General features: G+C 46.7%; 2 protein-coding genes, 1 long non-coding RNA gene and 1 other non-coding gene across 4 annotated transcripts; all 4 read right to left on the bottom strand.

The window, feature by feature from the left end:
- Positions 1-1,142: 1,142 nt before the first annotated feature.
- Positions 1,143-2,172, bottom strand: LOC103655999 (tubulin beta-1 chain; the record flags this gene model as incomplete). Its single annotated transcript, XM_020552361.1, has 2 exons — positions 1,907-2,172; positions 1,143-1,402 (listed from the first exon to the last, which is right to left on the bottom strand). Coding segments are annotated over exons 1-2 (486 nt in total), but the record flags the coding sequence as incomplete, so codon positions are not given.
- Positions 2,173-3,557: 1,385 nt separating this feature from the next.
- LOC109939371 (uncharacterized) lies at positions 3,558-4,532 on the bottom strand. Its single transcript, XR_004857981.1, has 4 exons — positions 4,463-4,532; positions 4,263-4,324; positions 4,073-4,172; positions 3,558-3,895 (listed from the first exon to the last, which is right to left on the bottom strand). It is a non-coding gene; the product is annotated as an uncharacterized protein (transcript).
- A 164-nt stretch (positions 4,533-4,696) lies between these two features.
- LOC103654845 (uncharacterized) lies at positions 4,697-5,502 on the bottom strand. Its single transcript, XR_002268920.2, has 3 exons — positions 5,404-5,502; positions 4,864-4,937; positions 4,697-4,759 (listed from the first exon to the last, which is right to left on the bottom strand). It is a non-coding gene; the product is annotated as an uncharacterized lncRNA (long non-coding RNA).
- Positions 5,503-13,411: 7,909 nt separating this feature from the next.
- On the bottom strand, positions 13,412-13,851 carry LOC109945646 (oligomeric Golgi complex component-related protein). Its single transcript, XM_020551959.1, has 2 exons — positions 13,693-13,851; positions 13,412-13,609 (listed from the first exon to the last, which is right to left on the bottom strand). The coding sequence occupies exons 1-2, from the start codon at positions 13,840-13,842 to the stop codon at positions 13,427-13,429; spliced, it is 333 nt and encodes a 110-aa protein (XP_020407548.1). The 5' UTR covers positions 13,843-13,851; the 3' UTR covers positions 13,412-13,426.
- Positions 13,852-25,954: the final 12,103 nt, after the last annotated feature.

Here is a 25,954-nt window from a genome sequence, read left to right as displayed (position 1 = left end):
ATACGTGGAACACATTGTGCACTGCAGACAATGTTTCGGGTAATTAGAGTCGGTATGCTACTAGTCCATATCTTTCAAGGATAGGAAAAGGACCAATGTACCGAGGCGCAAGCTTCCCTTTTACCCCAAAACGAGATACACCCTTCATTGGTGAGACTTTTAGGTAGACATAATCTTTAACTTGAAAGTACAGGGGTTGGCGTCGTTTGTCTGCATAACTCTTTTGGCGAGCTTAGGCTTCTTTCAAATTATGCACTATTCGTTGAACCTTCTCTTCTGTTTCTTTTACCATATCAGGCCTGAAAAACCATCTTTCTCCTGGTTTAGACCAGTTTAACGGAGTACGACACCGTCGTCCATACAAAGCTTCAAAGGGTGCCATTTTGATGCTCTCTTGATAGCTATTATTGTATGAGAACTCTGATAATGGTAAGCAGTCATCCCATTTCTGTGGGAATTCCAGAACACATGCTCGCAACATATCTTCAAGTATTTGATTTACTCTCTCAGTCTGCCCACAAGTTTGAGGATGATAGGCCGAACTGTGGAGCAACTTAGTACCCAAGGATTTGTGAAGTTCTTCCCAGAATTTGGATACTGTCGGAGAGGGAATTCTCCGTCCGGGTGGCGGAATGCACCCGCCCTAAATCCTAAGATGAGGAAGGGGCTTAAGTGTTTTGCCTATCTTGCTAAGCGATCGCCGAGCACATGAACACGCGAGGATTTAGAGTGGTTCAGGCCACCGGAGCGTAATACCCTACTAGGAATGTGCCCGTGCGATGCCACGGAACACAAATTACGACCCTCTAATGGACTTAGGGCACTGGCGACGAGCGACGTGAGTACAATAGTGACGGTAAAATCTGTGATTAAACATAGATACAGAACGGTATAAATATGTCTACCCAAATAGATTGAAATAGAATCGCACAAATAATTTCTAAAGAGTAAATATATAATGCTTAATCATAAGCTGGACTTGACGTTGTTGGGGATCCACTCCACAAAGTAGGACGAGTTCTTGTTCTGGACATTAATCATTTGCTCATCAACCTCCTTAGTGCTCATCTTGCCACGGAACATGTCAGAGGCTGTGAGACAGCGACCCACACATCATGGCAGAGGCTGACCCACGGAACATGGCAGAGGCGTGGGTTAGCAACGCACATCATGTTCTTGGCATCCCACATCTGCTGGGTTAGCTCAGAGACGGTGAGCGCACGGTACTGCTGCGAGCCACGCGAGGTGAGTGGCGCAAAGCCGATCATGAAGAAGTAGAGCCGAGGGAACGAGATCAGGTTGACTGCAAGCTTGTGCATGTCATAGTTCAGCTGTCCTAGGAAGCAGAGGCAGCAAGTGACACCGCTCATCGTTGCACTGATCAAGTGGTTCAAGTCTCCAACTGTTCAGAAAAAAACTGTCAAAAGTATTCAAAAATTTCAAAAATACTAAATGACAACATGATTTCTGTAAACACTAAGAAGCAAATTCATTGTTTGAAATCTAGTACAGATCAAATGCCAGCTTGTTTTTTATTTCGACAGCAAGTGACACCGCTCATCGTTGCAGTGATCAAGTGGTTCAAGTCTCCAACTGTTCAGAAACAAACTGTCAGAAGTATTCAAGAATTTCAAAACACTAAATGACAACATGATTTATGTAAACACTAAGAAGCGAAATCATTGATTGAAATCTGGTACAGATCAAATGCCAGCTTGTTTTTTATTTCGGCAGCCATGTATATATAATCTGCTAACAATACAAATAAATAAAAGCTCAATGAAATTATTGAGCAAAAATATATTGTGGCAAAGCCATCATAGGAATATAAATCTTCTGACAATGCATATCGCAAAGAACACATTTTGAAAACAGGAAAATTAAACTTGAGCTTAAATCAACTTACAGCTAGGGGTCGTCAGCTTCAGAGTTCGGAAGCAAATGTCATAAAGTGCTTCGTTGTTAAGAACCATGCATTCATCAGCGTTCTCAACCAGCCGATGGACAGACATGGTTGCATTGTATGGCTCAACAACAGTGTCTGACACCTCGGGCGAGGGAAAGACAGAAAATGTCAGCATCATCCGATCAGGGTACTCCTCTCCGATCTTTGAAATGAGAAGCATGCCCATTCCAGATCCAGTGCCTCCTCCAAGGGAATGACAGACTTGGAAGCCTGATTACAACAAGTTAAGAAAATTAGTGAGACTAAGGACACCTGAATGTTACCATCATAGTAAACCTGTGCACAAACAAAATAGAGACAACCTAAATGTGTTCTCTCACAAAAGAGTAGGGCAATGTGTGGTCCAATATCACATAATAAAATACCTATTGAGGGTGTCAATCACATATCCCTCACGACACTTTTGATGTCTTTCAGATATGAAATCAATCAAACAACATACATGGGTCAGACTATAAACAATATGTGTAGAAAACCTAATCCTTGTCGATGCAGTCCATTTGTCACAAAATATACTTATCACTACTCACTCCACAGGAGTTTCGGCGAACAGCTAGTGTGCGCCCACGCTGCAAAGGCAAATGACCTGATCGTAATCAATCAATCCAGTGCTTTCATCCAATCTGTAAGGCATTGTCTCAAAAAATATTGAAGTTGCAGATATCTTCTTAGTGTCAGTATGCAAACAGTAGGTAGAACTTTTGAGCTATATGAGTATCTAGAGCATCATATCTGAATGTTACTAAGAATTTATGGGAAAATGTCACTCATTTGCAGATAGTACGTATGCATAACATAATCAAGCATGCAGGCAGAACTTAATTTTGCATAGCAGGTGCCAGTGCAATAATGGAACAGCCATAAAGAAATCCAAACAAACCACAGAGACAGAAAGGAAATAAAGGCAACAGAGAAGGAAACATCCATGATTGTGTGCAGCATCAAAATAAAAATAGTTGGAGGTACAAGGAAACTCCAGACCCATGTACCTGGTAACCATGAGAAAGATGTCCACCGTGAGGAAGATCCAAAGCCATGATCCTTTCATGTGGCTTCAAGAGTGCAGTGTATACATGGAAGTTGGCGGGCGAACCGGATAGAGGTTGCACATTATTCGCTGTAGAGGTTGAAAATTGGTCATGAGTTAATAAAATTTTGGTGAAAAGGCAGCTAACATTATGAGAGAAATATGGTCAGAAACAAAAGATAAATATTGAAAAACATATATAATAATGTAGAAGAGTGGACACACATTATATGTAGGTAAGATGGGCAAGTTGTTTAGTCTGTGATGGAGCAATTCCTACATATGCAGAAGTTAATTCTCTCAACTGATCCTATGTAATCTGAACTCCTTGCAAACTTTGTAACATTTCTAAATTGCTACAAACTGTTCTTAATCTCTCATAGGTAAAACAGAGTGTTTTCCATCATTGCCTTCTCTAATTCACATTATCCAAACCAGGAAAGGAGAAAAGTACTACAGCTTTAGTGCAGTAAAAGATTAACTGCAAAGAGATATGTTCACAAAAAAGGAACATACGACATGGCAACATAATAGATATTGCTGCTAGACTACACAAGATTTTACCTCCCCACTTCGTCGGGTCCAAACGGAAAGCCTCCAAAGCACGTTTCTGGCACAAGGATTCTGCCATATCAATAAACCTGCGACCAAGAACACAAAAGCACAAGCCCCTCAAGGGTACAACTCTAGGAGCATCAGAGGACAGATTCAATGTCAACTGGAGCTCATACTTATGGCCAGGAAACTACATCACCTACTCAGTTTCCACAGGATTGTATTCCGCAGGTAACCCACATGACTCAATTCTTCGGTGCACAACTGGCCAAGTGAGCCTTGAAATTCTCCAGCTCTGCAAGAACTTCATCCTCTGGGCGGTAGATCAAATCACTCATGCGCCAAATCTGCGCAGACAAAACAGTAAGAATACAAGACATTTATATAGAAGATTTAGTGACTCTAATTAACTATGAAAATACAGATTGATATTTGTGTTATAAAATCATTTGTTTGCAATATTGCAAGAAAGGACAGTCAAAACAAAAAGACAGTCAAAAAATATTGCAAGAAATAGGTGGTACCTGCAGTGTTCCACCTCCACCAGTGCTCTCGCCATCATCAGAGACACTGACAATTGTCCAAGGATCTGACGAATTTCAGTGGAAGTCTACAATCTTATCCCTGTAAGATGTACAGTATGAATTATGAAATGCATGGTAGACATAGAAGCATGTATGCTAAGGGTTAGTTTTTGCATCTGAGAAAACAAACCTATGACCAGCATGCTGAAAGAAAAGCCCGGCTGGGACATTAGAATTTTTCTTCTTCCCCACCTGCCATTACAAACACTTCTATTAGTCAGGCCAGAGAAATAAATGAGAAATCACAAGCAATTGAACCCAATCACCTTCACCGATGTTGTGCATGGTTCCTTCAGAAAAGACAAGATAGTTCAGTGTATGAGTGGTTACGTTCTCATGATCCCACACGTTTAAGAAACTATCTTCTGCAGAACTTCCAAAAACAGATGCTCTGTCAGGTGACCACTGAAATCCAAAAGAGAGAATTATGGCCAAAAAAAGGTAAAAAAACAGCATAGAAAGCAGCCACATCCACATAAAGAGAAAATAACAGCAAAAATATTATCCTGACATGTCTGAACACAAAGAACAACAGCTTTATGGCCTTCAAATTTGTGAATTGGAGAACCAGCTCCTCCTGAACCCAGATTCCGACGATCCCACATTCGGACAGAGTTATCGGCAGACCTGAAATATCAATTGAAACATTCATTACTTGAACGTATAAGGAACTGGTCGAGATCAAATTTGTTTCAACGATTATGCTGAATTGAGCCTTAATGACATCATACCCAGTTAAGATATAGTTAACATCAAGGGGATTTCAATCAACACAATGAACATCTCCACTATGAGCTTTCTCAACCTGGAAATAAATAATAAATAACTTTTAACATCATAGTCCATACTGCATTTACAAACTCCATATCCTGAAAAAGAAAATTCTAAAGGTACACCACATTAGGATTAGGAAAGAAATATAATGTCACCCTGTTTGGAACAAGTAAAAAACTGAACAAAATACTTTCGACCAATAAATCAGTCAGGATCAATTTCCCAACACATTATATCAGTTAAGTTAATGAAAATGAACAGTCATTCAAGAAATAAAATTAGAAACACAATTATCATGCATCAAGTAAAGTATCTCAGGCCAATTTGACTAACTAAATAGCTCCATGTGATTGCAATGGTCTCATTAAAAACCAACAGCCCATCACCTCTTTGAGTGAAGTTATATTATTACAAAAGAAGCCGCATTGCATTCATGGACTCAATTTTGGCCAAAAACATATTTTATCCAATTATATATAGAACAAGAGAACTATCACCTTAACAGCTGGGGCAGTGCCAGTTCGAGCATCCCACAGAATAAGACAAGCATCATCACCCACACTACAAAACTCCTGCGCACTTCATCCCCAAATAAAAAAACAATATAGGGTATTAATATAAATAAAAATGTGGGACTTCATAACGAGAAGATGGGCTTTAAGAATTCAGAACATTATAGTGTTTGGTGTGAGTTATTGGGGGATGGGGACGCAAAATATTTGGTTCTGACTCGGGCATTTGTGAACTTGTACAGAGGTCCAAAAGCTAATGAGAACTGTGTTTGTCACCATATACAGGATCTTCAGACAATAAAATAACTATGCTTGTTGAATAATAACTATGGTCGTCGAAAATTTAGTGCATATTTGTGAAGATGTGGATACTACAACATCAAAAAAATAAATAATTAAAAGCCACTCTTTATGCAATAGAGTAAGTTTTGTACCAAAGGATAAGTTACGATATCTTCAAAGAGAGGCATTACAACTATTTAAAAGTTGCACATATGCTAGGGATAAAATAAAGTTTGACAATGTGGTGGGTATTCTTTCCCAAGGTATAGAGGAGAAAACAAATCAGACTTCATAACCACTTAACAGGAAACAAAATGGAACACTCCATTCTAGATTACTTGAAATTGCTACAACTCTACTTGACAAACTTTATAATGGAGTATCTAAATAATTAGTTACTGACAATGAAACTGATGAAGAACATAAACAAAAAATGGAACAAATAGATATGCTTACCTGAATAAGGATTATTATCAAAAAGAGAGGACCAGATCAAGATAGTACCTAAACGAGCTTACCTAGTAGAATCCAGTAGTTGAATCCGAAACTCAGGTTGAGAAGGCTAATTGACATGCTATTCAGCAACCCAAAGAGTATCATTGTTTGTCCATCAATCATCTTGGGCTAAAAAATGCAAGCGCTATGTCACATCCCACATGAAGGGTGCAGAAGGCCACCATCAGATGTTAGCTTGTTAATGTTGTAGCTACATAGGTTCATAAACAAGACAAGTCAACATCCTGCTCTGAGCAGCTATACTTGATGCTTTGTTATTCAAGGTGCATTGATGCATGGGAAAAACAAAGTATGTTGTACTAACCAAACGGAAAACCAAGCGTGCAGATGAGAGCTTTGTTGCAGATGACAATAGCAACAAAGAGTGCAAGTGACCTGATCACACCGAGCTGGAAACCAGCTAACATCTTGACCAACTGGTGTTTCTCTGCTTGTCTGTCCGTATCCAAATATGTAAAGAGTATAGTTTTCCATGGTGACCAGAATAATCATGTTGCCACCATGAAGACAAGGATACTTGAACAAGAAAGAACCGTATAATAAGTAGACCTGACCAAGTACCAAATGCTTGAGCGTCGACGAGTAGGCCAAGAAGTCAAACTTGGTGCCCATCAGATTTGCTACAGCTGTAACCAAGTTCAAGCTACTAAAGAAACACCCACTCTAATAAAAACCATCAGATTTGACATTATATTGCATGATCACATCCTTTTCTCTGCCAGTATAAAGCTCCTAGCTTGTATATGTATTTCAGGGTTGTGCTTACAGTTCTTGCCCCCACAAACCAAACCACATCAATTATATATATGCAAGAAAAATTTCTCAAAAAATTGATGGGTACGATGAAGATTAGCTAGCCAAGAAGGCTGGTGCCGACCGCTAATGCTTTCCCGTCTCCATGGCAAGGGAGACCGACCACTAATTTACTTGAGGCGGCTGCGACGCGTCTTCTCCCCTAACTCAGACGAACCATCCTCCTGGCCCGAGTAGAAGGCGTTGGTGGCCCCACCCCCGTGGATGACAAAGTGTCCTAAACAATGGGGTGCTGCTACCAGTGACACAGTTCTCGTTGCACAGGATCTCCCTGCTCAGCACCTGCTCTAGCTCGAACTTGAAATCGTGCAGCAGCACGTCAGTGGGGCCGAGCAGGGTAGAGGTGCTCTAGGCATACTCCAAGGAGGTCAACCGTCATCTCCTCGAGCCCGACAAGATCTGGTCCACCGCTGTGGTGGCGCCCATCAAGGGGAGCGCACAGAAGTCACCCACGGAGGAAGATGCCACTGCGAAGGGAACGGACGAACAACTCCACGTCCTCGTGCGGATGGAGGGGGATTGTGTGGGAGGTCAGCGCGACGACCACAGTGTCGGGTAGAGAAAGGGGAAGGACAGGAGCGGGAGGCGAGATGGAGGGGATTGTTGGGGAGGCGAGCGCGGCTGGCACGGTGTCGAGGAGAGAAAGGTAGCAGGAGGCGAGCGCAGAGGGCACGATGTCGGGGAGAGAAAAATACGGGAGCGAGCGCTTGAGCTGATGGAAGGGGCAGGCGAGGAGGAGGACCACGGTCGGGTTTGCTCGGCGGTGATCACAGGAGAATGGGGCGATGTCGCGGTGAGTGGAGGGGAGGGTTGAGGGGCGCGGTAGTGACGGGAGCGGGGGCATGGCGTACCCGGCTGTGGTCGAGGGGCGCGGTAGTGACGGGAGCGGGGGCAACCACGATCTCCTCGTCCTCCTCCGACATTTTCTCCGGCGCGACGTCCTCCCCAGCAGCGCACACGGGGCCGCCGACGGTTACCGTGACTGGAGGGGGGAGGCGGGGCGGTGGCGGCTCACGCAGGGTGGGGGAAGGGGGAGGCGGGGGGATGAACGTGGGCGTGGGCGGGCGGACGGTGTAGATTTACGGAAGCGAGCGGACGATGCAGATTCACCGAAGGCAGAACCAGGGAGGCAGCCTACCCCTTACAACCTTAATAGTAGTAAAGATTAGTAATTTTATCATTTCAAAATAGTCATGTACTATATGCATGTTGTGGGGTCTTCATAGCTTCATATGGGCTAACAAGCTAACAAAAACACCAACTACTTGGCTAGACACGAAAAGAGATACTGACCTTTAATAGCTTCCTTGGGTGTCTTGAAACCAAAGCCAATGTTCTTTCGGAACCTATTTCTTCCTTTGGTAGGTTTGTTCCTCTTAGTGGCCTTCTTGGAACTCAATTCCAAAACACACATAAGCCTCACATTAAGATAAGAATGAAACAAATGCACGTCAGAAATAAGCGCTGAAATATTACAAGGGAACACTTTAGGTTGCTTCAACAAAGCCTCTTCTGTCACTGGCCGTCAGTAGATACAATGAAAAAAAAGATGCTTAGAAAACTGCGAACCTGGGAATTTCATGATTGAAATTGCATTTTGCTAAAACCATTCATGTCGACATGGACTGGTAGCATAGTAGCGGTGCAAACCTTGCAAAAGTGTTCTTTTGGATAGCAGATTGCAACCTACTTGACTACAACACAGAGTGGCAGTTCCAGAAAGAGTAGCTTCTATCTATCATCATAATACCAAGAGCAACCATTACCTATTAACCTCCATCCTAGCCTTCTTCAGTATAGGGCTCTTGTAGCTGTAATTGGATAGGCTGCTAGGTCTACTTCCTGCAAGAGTATATCCTAACTGAGTGGACTGAAGTTCAGCAGAAGCAGAAGTGGAAACAGGAAATCACCTCCAAAGAAACTTCTCTTGCTACCTGTAGGCACCTTTGTACGAAGAAACTTGACTTTAGGAGCATTTCCCTTATGGTGTTTCTACCCTACCATAATCCATACGAGGAGGACAATGGAGCTCCACTCAATAGAGCTGCTAATGCTTGCACTATAAAAACATAAAACAAAACAAATAACCAGTTACCAAAATTTTTAGTCCAAAAGCAACTACAATAGTTTGCGAGTAAGAAAAAAATTGCATTTGTGCCAAATACATAGAATCATTAAGATCATATGATCTTTTTGTCTCTAACCCTAGTAATATGGTTACTCAAAGTGGACCACACAAGAAAAAAGGTGCCACACAAACAAACAAAAGAAAAAGCTTCATTCGCCCCTAATTCTGATATGGCTATACGCCTGTAAGCTTGAAACATCATCATCATCATACAAGATTAGTGTGTAACTTCTTTTTCTATCTTCATAAGGTCAAATCAATGCATGAGATAAGTGCAAACGCATAAAACACTGCTTACTGATAGGTTGGAACAATATTCAGTAGTCTCAGACGATTATGCATTCTATAGAGAGTTGCCTGCAAGTGTTCTCCATTTCATCATCCTATTCCGCCAAAGGTTGCAATGGAGGGCCCAAAAACCTAGTGACCAACGCTATTGCTTCATTCAATTCCTTGACCAATAACTTGCTGCCAGAATCTTGTTCAATGTTCCACAATTTTGTTTGGCTGCCTAGGGATTCAATACGATTGATATGGAGGTGACCAACTTTAAATCATGAAAGTGAAGGACCATATGTAGGATTACAAGCTAGCTACAGGGGAGGATAGCGATGGTCAGAGTCATAAAAAAGCATTCAATTATTTCAAATTTAGACAATGCCAAATAGATAATGATGTAGATTATCATATAAGAACGCTCTGAGCAGCGCTTGCTTGAGACCCGTAAACCTCATCAAGTTACACATGCTAGTTCTGCCATCAATAGAGATGAAGATTCAATTTAAGGAAACAATTTTAGTTTAATTGTGTGGCATTCGTAGTTATCATGAGCATGGAAAAATAGAGAAATAGCATAAAGCATGGAATAGTATCTAACTGGCATTATCTTGAAAAATAGTAGTATATATATTATACATTAACATGACATTGCACCTCTAAATGTAATGAAATAGTGTTCGTAGGAAATAATAACTTAAAAAGATTTTTACCTCATAAATTTATGCAATGAGATAACTACCAGCTGGGCAGTATAGACCAGATACAAATTACCCATCATCACTCCTGCAAATTTTTCATCCTTTCAATAAAGCAACATTAGTCAGAGCAATAGGTCTGTAGCGGAAACAATAGCGCTTATCATTAGTTAGGCAAGGAGAGATCTGTGAGCTAGTGACCAGCAATGGAACCAACGAGGAACAAAGCAGGAGAGCTTCATACTATTTTCTTAAGAAGGGGATTAGCAATATGCCCCTCTGGATGGCTGCTTCTATTCACAAAGGTGGAGTAGGTGAGAAAGGGTCTGAACCTTCTGTTGATTCCTGGATTACCACTTCGAGTAAGATGTACAAAAAAACTGCTATCATTTCACTTTTCCATAATATTGGTTACTCCTATCCCTAACCTTTGTTGACTTCGAGTTCTCCTAGAACAACTTCAATTAACAGACATTTTACGAATGTTGTTCTTTTTGTTCATGATGGCACAAAGCTCTTCAGCCGTGAACTTCACCATCTTGACTTTTTGTAAAGATCACACTACCAATACCAAGATTTATTCATGTTGTTTAAGGTTCGGGTATTAGTAAGAATCTATAAAAAATATGAGAACATAACTAAACTGTAAACTTTGGCACTGTCATCATTAGCAAAGAAGTAATAACAACTATGGTTGCTAGAAACCAAAGAGATATGGAAATTGTTATCCATTTCAGAAAGTTAATAAAAATTCTTAAAAGTAAATTATTTGTCAGCATACAATATTCCGTTGTTTTTGCCACACTCACTTCACAGAATTGTAAGAACAGAAGCTAAGAGAAAAGTAAACTACAAAACATGTATGATGTATCTTAGTTGAACGCATGATGCAACCTCAAGATCTGCAATCAGGACACCTCGACTTCTCCTTTAAGAAAAAAGATCGTCAAAGTAACAGACACGAAACAATCAATTAATAACAATTCAGGAGGATGAGGAAGTGGAGAATCGATATTTGTTTCCAGAAAACATGGTACAAGCACATAATAGCAAGAATTTAAAAATTGTCCTATATCCTAAAGTTGTTGTAGCGTAGGAGTAACATAAAAATTGCCTTATATTCAGGTGGAAGTGTTGTAGTTGTTGGATCTTGTCCACAATCTTTTAATTGACCAGACAATAAAAGTAAGGAATATTGACATGGCCCCGTCTTACAAGTGATCAGACAGATAATTCAATTAAGGGATATAAGGGACAGTAAGGGCGAGGGGACAGATAAGAAACTTGCTTGTAGTCAATTTACCATGGGTTGCGTGCGTCAGTAGCAACTACTGCCCACCGCGGGAGACAAATAATTCAACTAAGGGATTTTTCTTGATGTTCTTGAATTTCTCTCTCAGCTTTGTTATTTTGGGCATATCTCTATAGGCTTCAAAATGACTGCATAGTTGGTTCAGTGCCTGGAACAGAGTTAGAAATTGGCTAGAAATCATATGCAGAATCATGCAAAATAATCAGTACGAGCACTAAAATATTTCAGACATTGAAATCAATTCTAAAGCTTTTACAGGTGTGTGCAGCTGCTTCTTTATACTGATGTTTTGATGCCATAACCTGAAGTTGCTCAACAACTGAAACTGTACACAAGTTAACACAATCTAGATGTCGTCGATGGTCTTTGCTATTCCACAACACAGAAAGAAAGAGAGGGAGGGAGGGAACTAACCAAGCAAGTAATTGTACCATTAAAGCCAAAGAATTAATACACTTGGGACCCTGCCGCTTATTCATACATGGAATGGTAGTCTAACGACATACAGTTGAGACCCTGCCTCATCAGAATGAACTGTGCATGTGTTTTAAAGACACTTAGGACAGATAAAGTTTATCACAAATTTCATTCTTGCTAGTTGTTGTCAAACTACTATTTACAACAAGAGATCGTATTTGTACTAACCAAATTTCCAGCAAGTCTGGGCAAGGGCAATCTCCGGGTTATTTGTGTGCATGTTCTCACCTACCATAAACAAAAGCACATTTGCTTGATAAATGTTTATTTTCCATTGGCCTTCTACTAATAAGAAAGGTTGCTGAATTCAAATGACTGAATATATTGGAATACATAAACAAAACTTGTTATTTGTTTTTTTATGAACTTCGAAGCCATCAGCTACAACAGTCATCTGTGTGCAAGTATTTTTTAGGTCCAAACTGAACAACCATCTCACAGAGGCAAAAAGTCTAACACTTGTTGTGCATATGTGCTTTGAATAGGTAGATATGGGCAGCACGGAGCGTACTTTGTTGTGTGGCATGTCGTTTCCTACCTGGATGTAGCAAGAAGGTCGTAGCAGCATCTTCGAGGCGAGGGAGTGATCATCGCCAGTTCATTGTGGAGGCAAGGTGAATGAGTTGAGTATTCGTTGCCATCTCCTCCAGTGCCACGGTCGTGGCCGATATCTTCGCGCCGCTCTCCTCTAGTGTTGTGGTTGTGCCCGGCTCCGATGTCGCCACTGGGTGCCGGTTGGCTGCATTCCTGGGTGGTGGTATTGGGTGGGGGTGGCATCCTCCGACGCACGGGTCCGCCTTGACGCCGAGGAGCAAGTGCACGGTGGGGTCCTTCCTGAGGCGCGCGCGACGGCGATGCGGTTGTCGTCGCGGGCGAGCACGTGGTCGAGGCGCGCGTGGGAGCGGAGCCCGTCAATGCCGGACGTGGCTTCTGGATGTGGAGGCTTGCGGGAAGAGTGAGGTGGAGGTTGAGGTGAGGGAGGCCATGGCGGGCGGCGGAGGCAGGCTAGGGTGAGGTGGAGGTTGAGACCCTGCCTCATCAGAATGACCCTGCCTCATCAGAATGAACTAAGGTTACTTCTGTCCTGATACGCATATTTGAAGATGCAGGCACTGTATTTTTTTCACGAAATAATTAGGCTAACTATATGGAAGCTTAGATCCACAAAAAGAGGTTCTATTAGAGTCGTTTTTTTATTACATAGTTACATCTATATGACCGTGATTTCATGGCCAATAGAAATAATTGAAAAAGTCAACTTAAAAATGACCACATTGCTAGCAGAATTGCAGTTCCACTTAAGAGGCAACCACATCTCTGGGGTGCAACAGTAACAAGATCACGTGATCTACTTGCTACCAGCATAAAGCAGCTGAACTCAATCCCTCCACAAGCATTAATCCGATCAGTTGATTGCGCAAGACCTACTAAATGTTACTGAACCATATAGAGGAACAGCTTCTGGCATAAAGGGGGCAGACAATAGAAGCAATGGAGTAAAGATTACTACGAGCAGGGAGGGATCGGCCGCATTACCATGGCCTCGAGGTGGCCATCGAAGTTCTCGAGCTGCGCGCGGACGAAGGAGAGCGCCTCGGAGGCGGCGATGAAGGCGCCGTAGTTCTCCACCGCCACCTCCTGCATCTGCCGCCGCACTCGCTCCGCGTCGACCCTCAGAAGCTCCGGCTCCTACAATCGCTCACCAAACCAACAAACCGGGAATCACTATCGCCGCCAATCAAGGGTCGCGCGGCAAGTGTAGGCGTACGTACCTTGTGGAGGCGCTCGATGGAGAAGGAGAGGAGCTCAGAGACGTAGGGCTGGTAGGCAGCCCCGGCGAGCGGGAGACCCATGTCGGAGGCGGCATGTGGGGAGGAGCTCGAATCCGGCGTGTGGCGGTGCCTCGCGTCGAGGAGGTCCATGGTGAGCGGTGGGAGATCTGGACTTGCCGGGTGGGCGAGCGAGCGCGGCTTGAGCGGGGGCGGGTGAGCCGGTGAGGCGGGGGGTCGGGGCGCACGAACCGACGTGGGATGTTGGCGAATCAGGCGGGGGACGAGGCACACGGACGAACGGTGTAGATTTGATGATATAGATGGACGATGTAGATTTATGGAAGGCAGAACCAGGGGAGGCAGCCTACCCCTTGCAGCCTTAATAGGTAGTATAGATTCCACTATGTGTTGTATTGCTGTGGAAGCTTGAGAGTTGAGAGTCTAAGAAGGCCTTGTGTTGTAATGTTGCATGCCTCTCCTTTTATAGCTAAAGGGGGGCATGCACAAAGGTACTGAGCCCCGACATGTGGGCCCAGGAACATAACAGATGTAGTACTTGGAGCTACTAATGTCCATCGCTCGAGCAATCTTATTGTGCCTGACATCCGAGATCTGCATAGTATCGGCGTGCACGGGAAGCTTCTCATATAAGGGATGATGGACATAGTGCGCCGTGCAGCACGACACACTGTTTGACAGCGGAGTGGACAAGCACACCGTCTGCAGGATGGCCCTGGCGCCGCCTACCTGTGGAGTGGATAGGTCGCATTAAATGCCGAGGGGGCACATCACCTGTCAGCGGGGTGGACAGGTGGCGCGTCCTTTCCGCAATAAATGCAGATACCATGCGTCCTAGAGGCCTTATGTCAGGCTCCGCCCGCTGACTTATGTCACGGGCTACAAGCCACGCGGCAGCAGCGGGTCTCCGCCTGAGCGGGGAGCGCAAGCGCACAGGATAAGGCCTGACACGTGTCAGTACCGGACCCTTGCTTATGCCAGGGTATCCCCTGTCCCGGGACCTCGTTGTGGCCCGGACCTTACCCGGAGGTAGGGATGTAATATGGTTCGGAAAATATCCGTCCGGATCCGGATTCGAAGATGGTGAACACTGGTTCGGATAGAATTTTCGGATATCCGGACTTTTTTCGGATAACGGATACGAATACGGATATTTTGTTCGGATATCGAATTCGAATACAATATGCCTGATATCCGTCGGATATCGAATATCCGGATATTTTCTCGGATAAATCTTCTCGGATATCCGGATATCTTATCCGGATAGCTGTGTGCATTTTTTTATTTTTTGTAGAAATAAATTAATAATACATAAATAGTCTCAGAAATTCATGAAAATTTATGGAGGCATACCATATGTCCACATATAATCCTCCAAAATATTTGGACCATAAAATCTACAATATGATAGTGTTTCTTTCATTTCACTTTCACTTGTTGTGTGAAGTACACGTGAAATCACTCTAAGTATCCAAGTTCACTTTATCATTTTCATGTGGAGACTTCAGGTTATATTTTTATAGAATGTTTATTAGTTTTGGTAACTTATTTGCATTTGATGATTTTATTGAAAATAAATTAATAACACGCATATAGGCTAAAAATTCATGATTTTTTACAAAAAAACATGACATATGTACACATATAATACTAAAAAATGTTTAGACTCAAGGAGTGGATACATGATTAGAACCATATGTGTGGAATGATGTATTACATGATATCCGACAAAAAAACCATTACCGACAATATCCGTGTCCGACTAGTTCCGTATTCGACACACAACTATTCGTATTTGTATCCGAGAATATCTGTATTCGTATTCGTATCCGAAGCTATCCGTTTTCGAATTCGAATCCGAATAAAAATATGAAAACAAATATGATTTCAGTGATATCCGTCTGTATCCAATCCGATTACATCCCTACCCGGAGGGATCTGGACCCCATTCAAGGGACCCGACATGCTTACTTGGGAGTCCCGGACCGTAATCAGGGTCCGGACCTTTCTTGCGGAGGTCCGGTCCAACTGATACATCCTGGGATGTATCATCTTTTCTCACCACGTGGTGCCCCTTGAGCCGTCCACGTGGTGGGGCCGAGTGCTATTCACCGTGCCGCTAGAGAACGCCGTACGGGCACCACATCTCCATACTGTAGTAAGGGGTACCTCTGATTCAGGGTACCAATAGTGGCCCCCGGGCCCGCCTCAGGGGAGGATACGAGCCTGCAGGTGGGGCCAAAGTTTGACTCATTGGCTCGCTGCTTCTGCGCGCCCGTTTGATGCAATTACTGCCGGTCCGCCCTTGGTCATGCTGACTGCCATGCCTGTACCCGCGACTGACTGACTCGTGACCTCCACACTTAATGGCTTTGTTGGGCCATTGAAAGGGAAATGTGCCCTTGGGCCATTTCCAAGTATTTTGGTGATTAAGTGTCCAACACAAGTGCCTAAGTGTTAAATTGTGCCAAGGACTCAAGAAGTGCAAATCAAGTCTAAAGGTATGTTTCTGGACTTGGTACATTGCTTTAAGAACTAATGTATTGTGTCTAAGTGCTGGAAACAGGAAAAATCAAGTTGGAAAAGAGATGGCTTTGCTAAGCCTAAGACAGCTCGGTCTGGGTGCACCGGACTGTCCGGTGCGCCAGGCTGGCTCTGGCGAACTGGCCGCTCTCGGGAAATCATCGGCGGCGTACGACTAAAATTCATCGGACTGTCCGGTGTGCACCGGACTGTCCGGTGAGCCAACAGTCGGCCGGGCCAACGGTCGACCGCGGAATCCGCACGCGACGCGTGGCAGAGCCAACGGTCAGAAGGGTGCACCGGACTGTCCGGTGTGCACCGGACAGTGTCTGGTGCGCCAACGGCTAGGAATCTGCAACGGTCGGCTTCACCAAATAAGGAAAGAGATCCGCACCGGACAGTGTCTGGTGGTGCACCGGACTGTCCGGTGCGCCTGGCGACAGAAGGCAAGAATTGACTTCTTGAAATGCTCTCAACGGCTCCTAGCTGCCTTGGGGCTATAAAAGGGACCCCTAGGCGCATGGAGGAGTACACCAAGCATTCCTTGAGCATTATTGATCACTCACACTTCATTCTTGCGCACTTATTCGACATTCTTAGTGATTTGAGCTCCGTTCTAGTGAGAACCTCGAGATATTGTCTTGAGCTCAAGTTTTGATCTTGTGTGTGCGTATTTGCTGTGGATTTGAGTGTGTTGCTTCCCTCCCTTACTCTTGAGCTTCATATTGATTCTTATTGTAAGGGCGAGAGACTCCAAGTTGTGGAGATTCCTCGCAAACGGGAAAAGAGCAAAGTAAAGAAGAACACCGTGGTATTCAAGTTGATCATTGGATCACTTGAGAGGAGTTGAGTGCAACTCTCGTCCATTGGGACGCCACAACGTGGAGTAGGCAAGTTTTTGTACTTGACCGAACCACGGGATAAATCCTCGTGTCTCTTGTGCTTGTCCTTATTGTGTCTATTGTGCTTCACAAGAGTTCTCCTCTCTACTCACTTGATTTCATTATTCTAACTCTTAATCAAGTTTGTGGTGTTAAGTTTTAAGTTTTACAGGATAACCTATTCACCCCCCTCTAGGTGCTCTCAGCCATGCGCGGGGTGCCTCGAGTCGCTGCATTGGTTTTGAAGATTTAACTTCTCCGCCTTCTGCGGCGGCCCTGAGGAGGCGTGGTACTGGCACGAGTGGCGGTGCGACTTCTCTATATCCAGAAACCGGCGCGTCAGGTGTATGACATGTGGGCCTGGGCCCCCATGCCAGAGGTTGGACCGCTGGTTGCAGCGAAGACGAGGGGCGCACTACCTCGGGGCGGTAGCATGCTCCTTGTGCGGCGGTTCGCCTTCTTGACCGTTGGTCGTAGCGAAGATGAAGGAGGCGTACTACCGTAGGGCGATAGCACGTTTCCTATGTGGTGGTTCGCCTTCTTCGCACTCGAAGGCTAGCGCGCCAGCTGTATGACCTGTGGGGCTGGGCCCCCTTGTCATGGGATGGATACCCCGGTGTGCATCGGGGGAGGCTTCTCGCGACACTTCGAGGTGGGAGCAGGGGAGTCTGCCTTTAAAGAGGGGTTCATCCCTCGAGTAGTAGCCATGTCTTGCTTCTCTCCCACTCGTGGTGCCCTTTCGCCTTCGAGCTCGCCGTGTCCCTTTGCCTTCAAGGTCTCTGCTTCGTGTTGCCATGGCCTTGTGACTTCATCCCGAGCGCGCCCAGACTAAGTGAGTGCTCGAAATGGTATACCGCCTGCTTGGATGGAATGCGTCGGCACTCGGCGGAAGGATTTGCACCGGCATCATCCACCCCGATGAGCTTGCCGCTAGAGAGTTTGTGCCTTTTGTCCTCCCTAGCGGGCCGGTGCTACCGGTCTTGTTTTTCCTCTGCTGGAGGTGCGCGGCCATGTGGGAGCGGCGCTCTTCCACCGGTGCTCCTAGCTCCATGGCTTGGATGGTCTTGTCCTCACCCCCGTAGGGGAACGGAGGCGAGGACCTCTTCGCCATGGCGCGCATGCTGAGGTGGTCGCCACCGGTGGGGAGGCTGCCCGGCGTAGAGGTGGTCGCCGCCACTGGTGAGGCTACCCGTTGCAGAGGTGGTTGCCTCTGCTGGCGAGCCGCTCGGAGCTGAGGTAGTCGTCGCCGCTGGTGAGCCATCGGTGAGAGGTGGTCGCTGCCGTCGGTGCAGAGGTGGTCGGCTCCGCTGGCGAGCCGCTCGGATCTAGCTATCCACGCGGCCCTACTGGTGTAGAGGTAGTTCATACCTGTAGAGAAGAGATGGAGCTAGGACTCCGCTTGAAGGCGAATGTAATACTTTTGCTTTTTGTAAGGTACTTTTGAGTACTATCTATCAAGCAGTATTAGCACTTATCTGTGTACCACTTGTCCCTGTTGTGTGTGGTGTAACCGATTCCTCCTTGGTACCTGCCCCCCCTGGGATGTAGGCTCGATTTATCGAGGCTGCAGACCAGCATACCTAAGAAAGAGTTGGCGATGGCCACCAGGAGGTAGCCTCGACTGGGACCTGGGCCTGCACACAGCTTTGGCTAGGGAGCATTAGTAGTACACCCACAGGACCCGCCATCTGACACTAGCCATCCTTTGATACATGCTCGGGACCTACAAGGTCTAGTCTGGGAGGCCAAGTTGTGTGTCCAGGCCCCTGGATGGTGGTTCTAGGTACTAGGACACCCGTCGTAGAGTGGTGGAGCGTGCAGGCCCACGGTACAGAACCAGGCTGAGCGGCTACATGGGCTCCGGACCACCCAGGAGACAAGTGTCCATTCTCTAGTTCCGGACCCTAGGTTGCCGGACCCACATGACTTATAGCTTCAAATAGTAGGGTACCCGTCACGGAGTGGAGTGTGCAGGCTTTCGGGTATGGGACCAGGCTAAGCGGCCACATAGGCTCCGGACCACTCCATGGAACGGGCTTCCGTTCTTTAGAACCGGCCCCAGGCTGTCGGGCCCTCCTGCTTTCACAGAGAGGTCCTAAACTGCAAGCCTGACTGTTCAATTCGGATGTCATTATGTTTGATGGAAAGGGAACCGTCTGGGTGGGTTAGATAAAATATCATCCGGACAACTGCAAGGTAAGACCATGGAGCCGTAGGATAAAACTATCATAGAGGCACATCTGAGGGGGTAAATCCTTTCTTTATAACTTGTCTTGCATGGGTGCAGACCAACAGGCCGGGCTTATGAGGGCGGACCTCACCGGGTTGGCGTACACGTATGCGTTACCTAGTTACAAAAGGGAGAAAAATTCGACCCCACAGACTTGCTCTTATGGATAGGACTTACAGAGATGCTCTAGTGGTGAGGAAGAGGTACTCCTTCAGCTGTAGCAAGATAGTCACCCCCGGGTAGGCGTATTCCCGTCACCTTGAAGGGTCCTTTCCGGCTGGGGGATAGTTGCGGAGCCTTTCTTGGTTTGGTACTTGCCGTAGGACTAGGTCCCGACCCTAGGTTCCCATCTGCGTTTGATGAGGGAGTCCTCGTCCTCGTGTTGTAGCCATTTTTGCATGGACTTGTCAGAAGCCTGGACCCGTGAGGAGTCCAGAAGGGTTTCCGGGGGAAGGCAGGCTTTGGCCCCGTAGACCGAGGGAGCACGGGGTCCCTCTGGGGGTCCATCTAGTTGTCCCCACCGGAGTAGGAGCCTCTGGCAAAGACATCCTTCAGGTCCCCCTCGGGTGACTGATACCCGAGGTCCCGTTCAGCTGCGGCCACCTCGCCGTCGTCGACCTTTTCTTTGCCAGGTCGACGACGAGGTGGGGAGCCATCTTTGGAAGACTGCTCGCGCAGCTCACTGACGCGTTTCGTGAGGTCAATGATCTCACGACACTCCGCGGCGTTGTGGCGACCGTTGGGGTGTACAGGGCATGAGCCGCTATTACCCCTCTGCGGCCGCGGGAGTTTGTTGCGGTCGCTCCGGCCCCCGGTCGCGACTGCAACGACTAGAGCGGTGGACTGCAGCTTCTGGTAGTCGCGGTCCTTCTTCTTTTTCTTCTTACCGTCCCGGGGGATGGCACCCGAGCCACCCGACTGGGCAGTCCCGGTTTGTGGGGCTGAGTGCCATGCATGGGCCTTGGTGGTTCTAGCGCATTTGTCGGCCAGAGCGAAGAGTGTGGGGACAGTCTCCACGTCATGCGTGGCCAACTTCTCCAACATTTTCTCATCATGTACTCCCTGGCAGAAGGCCGTGATGATGAAAGCATCGGAAATGTGAGGTATAGTACCTCGTACCTTGGTGAAGCGGGAGATGAACATCTGGAGATTCTCCTCGGGCTCCTGCCTTACCGCGTGGAGGTGGGCCTCCACACTGTGCTGTTGGTAAGGGCTGGCGAAGTTTGCAACGAACCGCGCGCAGAGCTCTTCCCATGAGTAGATTGACCCTGGGGCGAGGTTCATGAGCCAAGTCCGGGCAGGTCCAGACAAGGCGACATGAAAATATGTCGCCATCATAGCGATGTTTCCACCTGCTACTGTGATAGCGGTGACATACACCTGCAGGAATTCCGACGGATTTGACGTACCATCGTACTTTTCCGGCAGGTGTGGCCGAAACTTGGATGGCCATGACGCCGTACGGAGATGATCCGCGAGAGCGGCGTAGCCCACGCCGGCCAAGGGGACACCCGCTTGGGACCGGGTGCCCATTGGGGCCTGTGGTGCTACCGCAACGAAGTCTTGATCGAGGTTGCGGCCCTCGATGTTTTGACAGCGCTCGTGCGCCCTCTCCAAAGAGACCCGGGCGTCCTCTCCCGCACGCCTGCGGTTGAGTTCTGCCCAGATGTCGTTGGTCTGTGCACCCCTCACTGAGGGTGAGCGCACAGACGCCGACGCCTCATGTTGGCGCCGGGATGACCGTGGCCTCGACCTGGTCGAGGTAGAATGTGCCATGTCGAGCAGTCGGTCGACGTCGTCCCACCACTGCTTCATGGCCCCCGGTGAGGCCGTGGAGCTTGGAGGGTGACGCAGCAACTCCCTGGCTGCTGACAATGCTCCCGGAGCCGCTCTCGACGGAGTCCGGGATGTCTGCGTAGTTGTGTGCTGAAGTGCAGCATGCACAACAGCAGTGCCCGACACTGGGCGGTTGGGAACCTGTGGTGTGAAAGAAACAACTTCTTCCTCCACCAGGAAATCCGTTGAAGTCTCGGCGTGGTGCTCCACGATTTGCACCATCATGCTGAGCGAGGAAACAAGCAAAAACCTAATGCCTAGCCCCCCTACCTGGTGCGCCAAATGACGGAGAGGGAATTCTCCAGCCGGGTGGCGGAATGCACCCGCCCTAAATTCTAAGATGAGGAAGGGGCTTAAGCGTTTTGCCTGTCTTGCTAAGCGATCGCCGAGCACATGAACACGCGAGGATTTAGAGTGGTTCAGGCCGCCGGAGCGTAATACCCTACTCCACTGTGTGTTGGATTAATGTGGAAGTTTGAGAGTTGAGAGTCTAAGAAGGCCTTGTGTTGTAACATTGCATGCCTTTTCTTTTATTGCTAAAGGGGGCATGCACAAAGGTACTGAGCCCCGACATGTGGGCCCAAGAACATAACGGATGTAGTACTTGGAGCTACTAATGTCCGTCGCTCGAGCAATCTTCTTGTGCCCTGACATTCGAGATCTACATAGTATCGGCGTGCAGGGGAAGCTTCTCGTATAAGGGATGATGGACACAGTGCGTTGTGTAGCACGGGCGCACTGTTTGACAGCGGACTGGACATGCACGCCGTCTGCAGGATGGCCCTGGCGCCGCCTGCCTATGGAGTGGACATGTCGCATTAAATACCAAGGGGGCACATCACCTGTCAGCAGGGTGGACAGGCGGCGCGTCCTTCCCGCAATAAATGCAAAGACCGCATGACCTAGAGGCCTTACGTCAGGCTCCAACCGCTGGCTTATGTCACAGGCTACAAGCCATGCGGCAGCAGTGGGTCTCCGCCTGAGCGGGGAGCGCAAGCGCACAGGATAAGTGAAAGGGAAATGTGCCCTTGGGCCATTTCTAAGTGTTTTGGTGATTTAGTGTCCAACACAAGTGCCTAAGTGTAAAATGGTGGACAAAGTACAAATCAAGTATAAAGGTATGTTTCTCAGACTTAGTACATTGTTTTAGTGACTAATGTATTGTGTCTAAGTGCTGGAAACAGGAAAAATCGAGTTGGAGAAGAGATGGCTAAGTTCAGCCAAGGTCAGCGCAGTCTGGGTGCACCGGACTGTCCGGTGGTGCACCAGACAGTGTCCGGTGCGCCAGGCTGACTCTGGCGAACTTGCTGCTCTCGGGAGTTCGACGATGGTGTACGGCTATAATTCACCGGACTGTCCGGTGTGCACCGGACTGTCCGGTGAGCCAACGGTCGACCGGGCCAACGGTCGGCCGCACGATCTGCGCGCGACACGTGGCCAAGCCAACGGTCGGGAGGGGGCACCGGACTGTCCGGTGTGCACCGAACAGTGTCCGGTGCGCCAACGGCTCCAAGGCTGCCAACGGTCGGCTTCGCCAAATAAGGAAGGAAATCCGCACCGGACAGTGTCCGGTGGTGCACCGGACTGTCCGGTGCGCAGGCGACAGAAGGCAAGAATTGCCTTCCCGGATTGCTCTCAACGGCTCCTAACTGCCTTGGGGCTATAAAAGGGACCCCTAGGCGCATGGAGGAGGATACCAAGCATTCCTTGAGCACTCTTGATCACTCACACTTCATTCTTGCGCACTTGTTCGACATTCTAGTGATTTGAGCTCCGTTCTAGTGTGCTAGTCTTTTGAGCTTAAGTCTGGGCCTTGTGTGTGCGTATTTGCTGTGATCTTTGTGTCTTGTGTGAGTTGCTAACCCCTCCCTTACTCCGTGCCTCTTTGTGAACATCTTTGTAAGGGCGAGAGACTCCAAAGTGTGGAGATTCCTCGCAAGCGGGATATAGTAAAGCAAGCAAAACACCGTGGTATTCAAGTGGGTCTTTGGACCGCTTGAGAGGGGTTGATTGCAACCCTCGTCCGTTGGGACGCCACAACGTGGAGTAGGCAAGCGTTGGTCTTGGCCTAACCACCGGATAAACCATTGTGCCATCTCTGTGATTGATCTCTTGTGGTTATTGTGTTTTGTTGAGACTCCTCTCTAGCCACTTAGCATTATTGTGCTAACGCCTAATCAAGTTTTTGTGGATTAAGTTTCAAGTTTCACAGGATCACCTATTCACCCCCCCTTTAGGTGCTCTCAATTGGTATCGGAGCAGTTCTCTTCAAGAAAGGGACTAACCGCCCGAAGAGATGGATCCTAAGGGGAAGGGAATCGTGATCAATGATAAGGAGGAGTCCTTCGTCAACGAGCCAAAGGATGACAAGCCCACCGACTCGGGTACGGGCCACAAACGGAAGGATGGGAAGAAGAAGAAGACAAGGCGCATCAAGGAGATCGTCTACTACGACGACAGCGACGAGTCCACTTCTTCCCAAAAGGACAACGACGACAACGACTACGAGAGAAGGAAACCGGTTAATTCGAACTTTTCTTTTGACTACTCTCGTATTCCGCAAAGTACAAATGCTCATCTGCTCTCCATTCCTCTTGGCAAACCTCCACACTTTGATGGGGAGGACTACGGATTTTGGAGTCACAATATGCGTAGTCACCTGTTCTCTCTCCATCCAAGTATATGGGAGATTGTTGAGAAAGGAATGAAATTTGATAGCTCGGATAGTCCTATATTTATTAATGAACAGATTCATAAAAATGCACAAGCTACTACTGTGTTGTTAGCCTCTTTGTGCAGGGACGAGTACCATAAGGTGAGCGGCTTGGACAATGCCAAGCAGATCTGGGACACCCTCAAGATCTCTCATGAGGGGAACGATGTCACCTTGCTCACCAAGATGGAGTTGGTAGAGGGCGAGCTCGGGAGATTTGCAATGATAAGGGGCGAGGAGCCAACCCAAACATACAACCGGCTCAAGACCCTCATCAACAAAATAAGGAGCTACGGAAGCACGCGATGGACGGACCACGACGTTGTTCGCCTAATGCTAAGGTCCTTTACTGTTCTTGATCCACATCTGGTGAACAATATTCGTGAAAATCCTAGGTACACCAAGATGTCGCCCGAAGAAGTTCTTGGGAAATTTGTAAGCGGGCGAATGATGATCAAGGAGGCGAGATATGTCGACGACGCGTTGAACGGTCCAATCCATGAGCCTCAACCCATTGCTCTCAAGGCAACGAGGAGCAAGGAGACGCTACCTAACAAGGTGGCGCAAGTTGAGGCGGCCGGGCTCAATGATGAAGAGATGGCCCTCATCATCAAGCGCTTCAAGACGGCGCTAAAAGGTCACAAGGGGCAGCCAAGCAAGACCAAGACAAAGGGGAAGCACTCATGTTTCAAATGTGGTAAGGTTGGTCATTTTATTGCTAACTGTCCCGACAATGATAGTGACCAGGAACAAGGGAACAAGAGGGAGAAGAAGAAGAACTATAAGAAGGCAAAAGGCGAGGCACATCTTGGCAAGGAATGGGACTCAGATTGTTCGTCGTCCGACTCCGACAATGAAGGACTCGCCGCCACTGCCTTCAACAAGTCATCCCTCTTCCCCAACGAGCATCACACTTGCCTCATGGCAAGGGAAAAGAAGGTAAGCGCTCGAAACACTAGTACTTATGCTTCTTCAAGTGAGGATGAGTCTAGTGATGATGAAGAAATAGATTACTCTAGTTTGTTCAAGGGATTGGATAGAGCTAAAATAGATAAGATTTATGAATTGATTGATGCCTTGAATGAAAAGGATAGACTTTTAGAGAAACAAGAGGACCTTTTATATGAAGAGCATGATAAATTTGTTAACGCACAAAATTCACTTGCTCTAGAAGTTAAAAGAAATGAAATTCTTTCTAGTGAAGTGTCTACATGTCATGACTCTATCTCTAGCTTAAAGAGAATTAACAATGATTTAAATGCTAAACTAGAAGTAGCAAATAAATCTAACTCTTGTGTAGAACATGTTATGATTTGCACTAGGTGTAAAGATTTTGACATTAATGCTTGTAGTGAACACCTAGTTTGCATTTCTAAATTAAATGATGAAGTGGCTAGTCTTAATGCCCAACTTAAGACTAGCAAGAGTGAATTTGACAAGCTAAAATTTGCAAGGGATGCCTACATGATTGGTAGACACCCCTCAATTAAGGATGGTCTTGGCTTTAAGAGGGAAGTCAAGAACTTAACAAGCCATAAGGCTTCCATCTTCACCAAGGAGAAAGGGAAGGCCCCTATGACTAGTAGTGTGCAAAAGAACCATGCTTTTATGTACCATGATAGGAGACAGTCTAGAAATGTCTATAGGAGTTATAATGCTTATGATGCTTTTGATTCTCATGCCATGTTTGCTTCTAGTTCTTCCCATATGGATGGTAGAGATATGTCTAGGAGAAATATTGTTCATGTGCCTAGAAAGAATATTGTTCATGCTCCTAGGAAAGTAATGAATGAACCTTCTGCAATTTATTATGCTTGCAATGCTTCCTTTGCTATTTGTAGAAAGGATAAGAAGGTAATTGCTAGGAAGTTAGGGGCCAAATGTAAGGAAGACAAAACTTGCATTTGGGTCCCTAAGACCATTATCACTAACCTTGTAGGACCCAACAAGAGTTGGGTACCTAAGACCCAAGCCTAAATTTGCCTTGCAGGTTTATGCATCCGGAGGTTCAAGCTGGATTATCGACAGCGGATGCACAAACCATATGACGGGGGAGAAGAA

Source organism: Zea mays, chromosome 4 (assembly GCF_902167145.1).
Source record: "Zea mays cultivar B73 chromosome 4, Zm-B73-REFERENCE-NAM-5.0, whole genome shotgun sequence".
In the NCBI taxonomy this organism is placed as follows: domain Eukaryota; kingdom Viridiplantae; phylum Streptophyta; class Magnoliopsida; order Poales; family Poaceae; genus Zea; species Zea mays.
The sequence above is the reverse complement of the archived record's forward strand: the minus strand, read 5'-3'. Positions and strand labels throughout refer to the sequence as shown.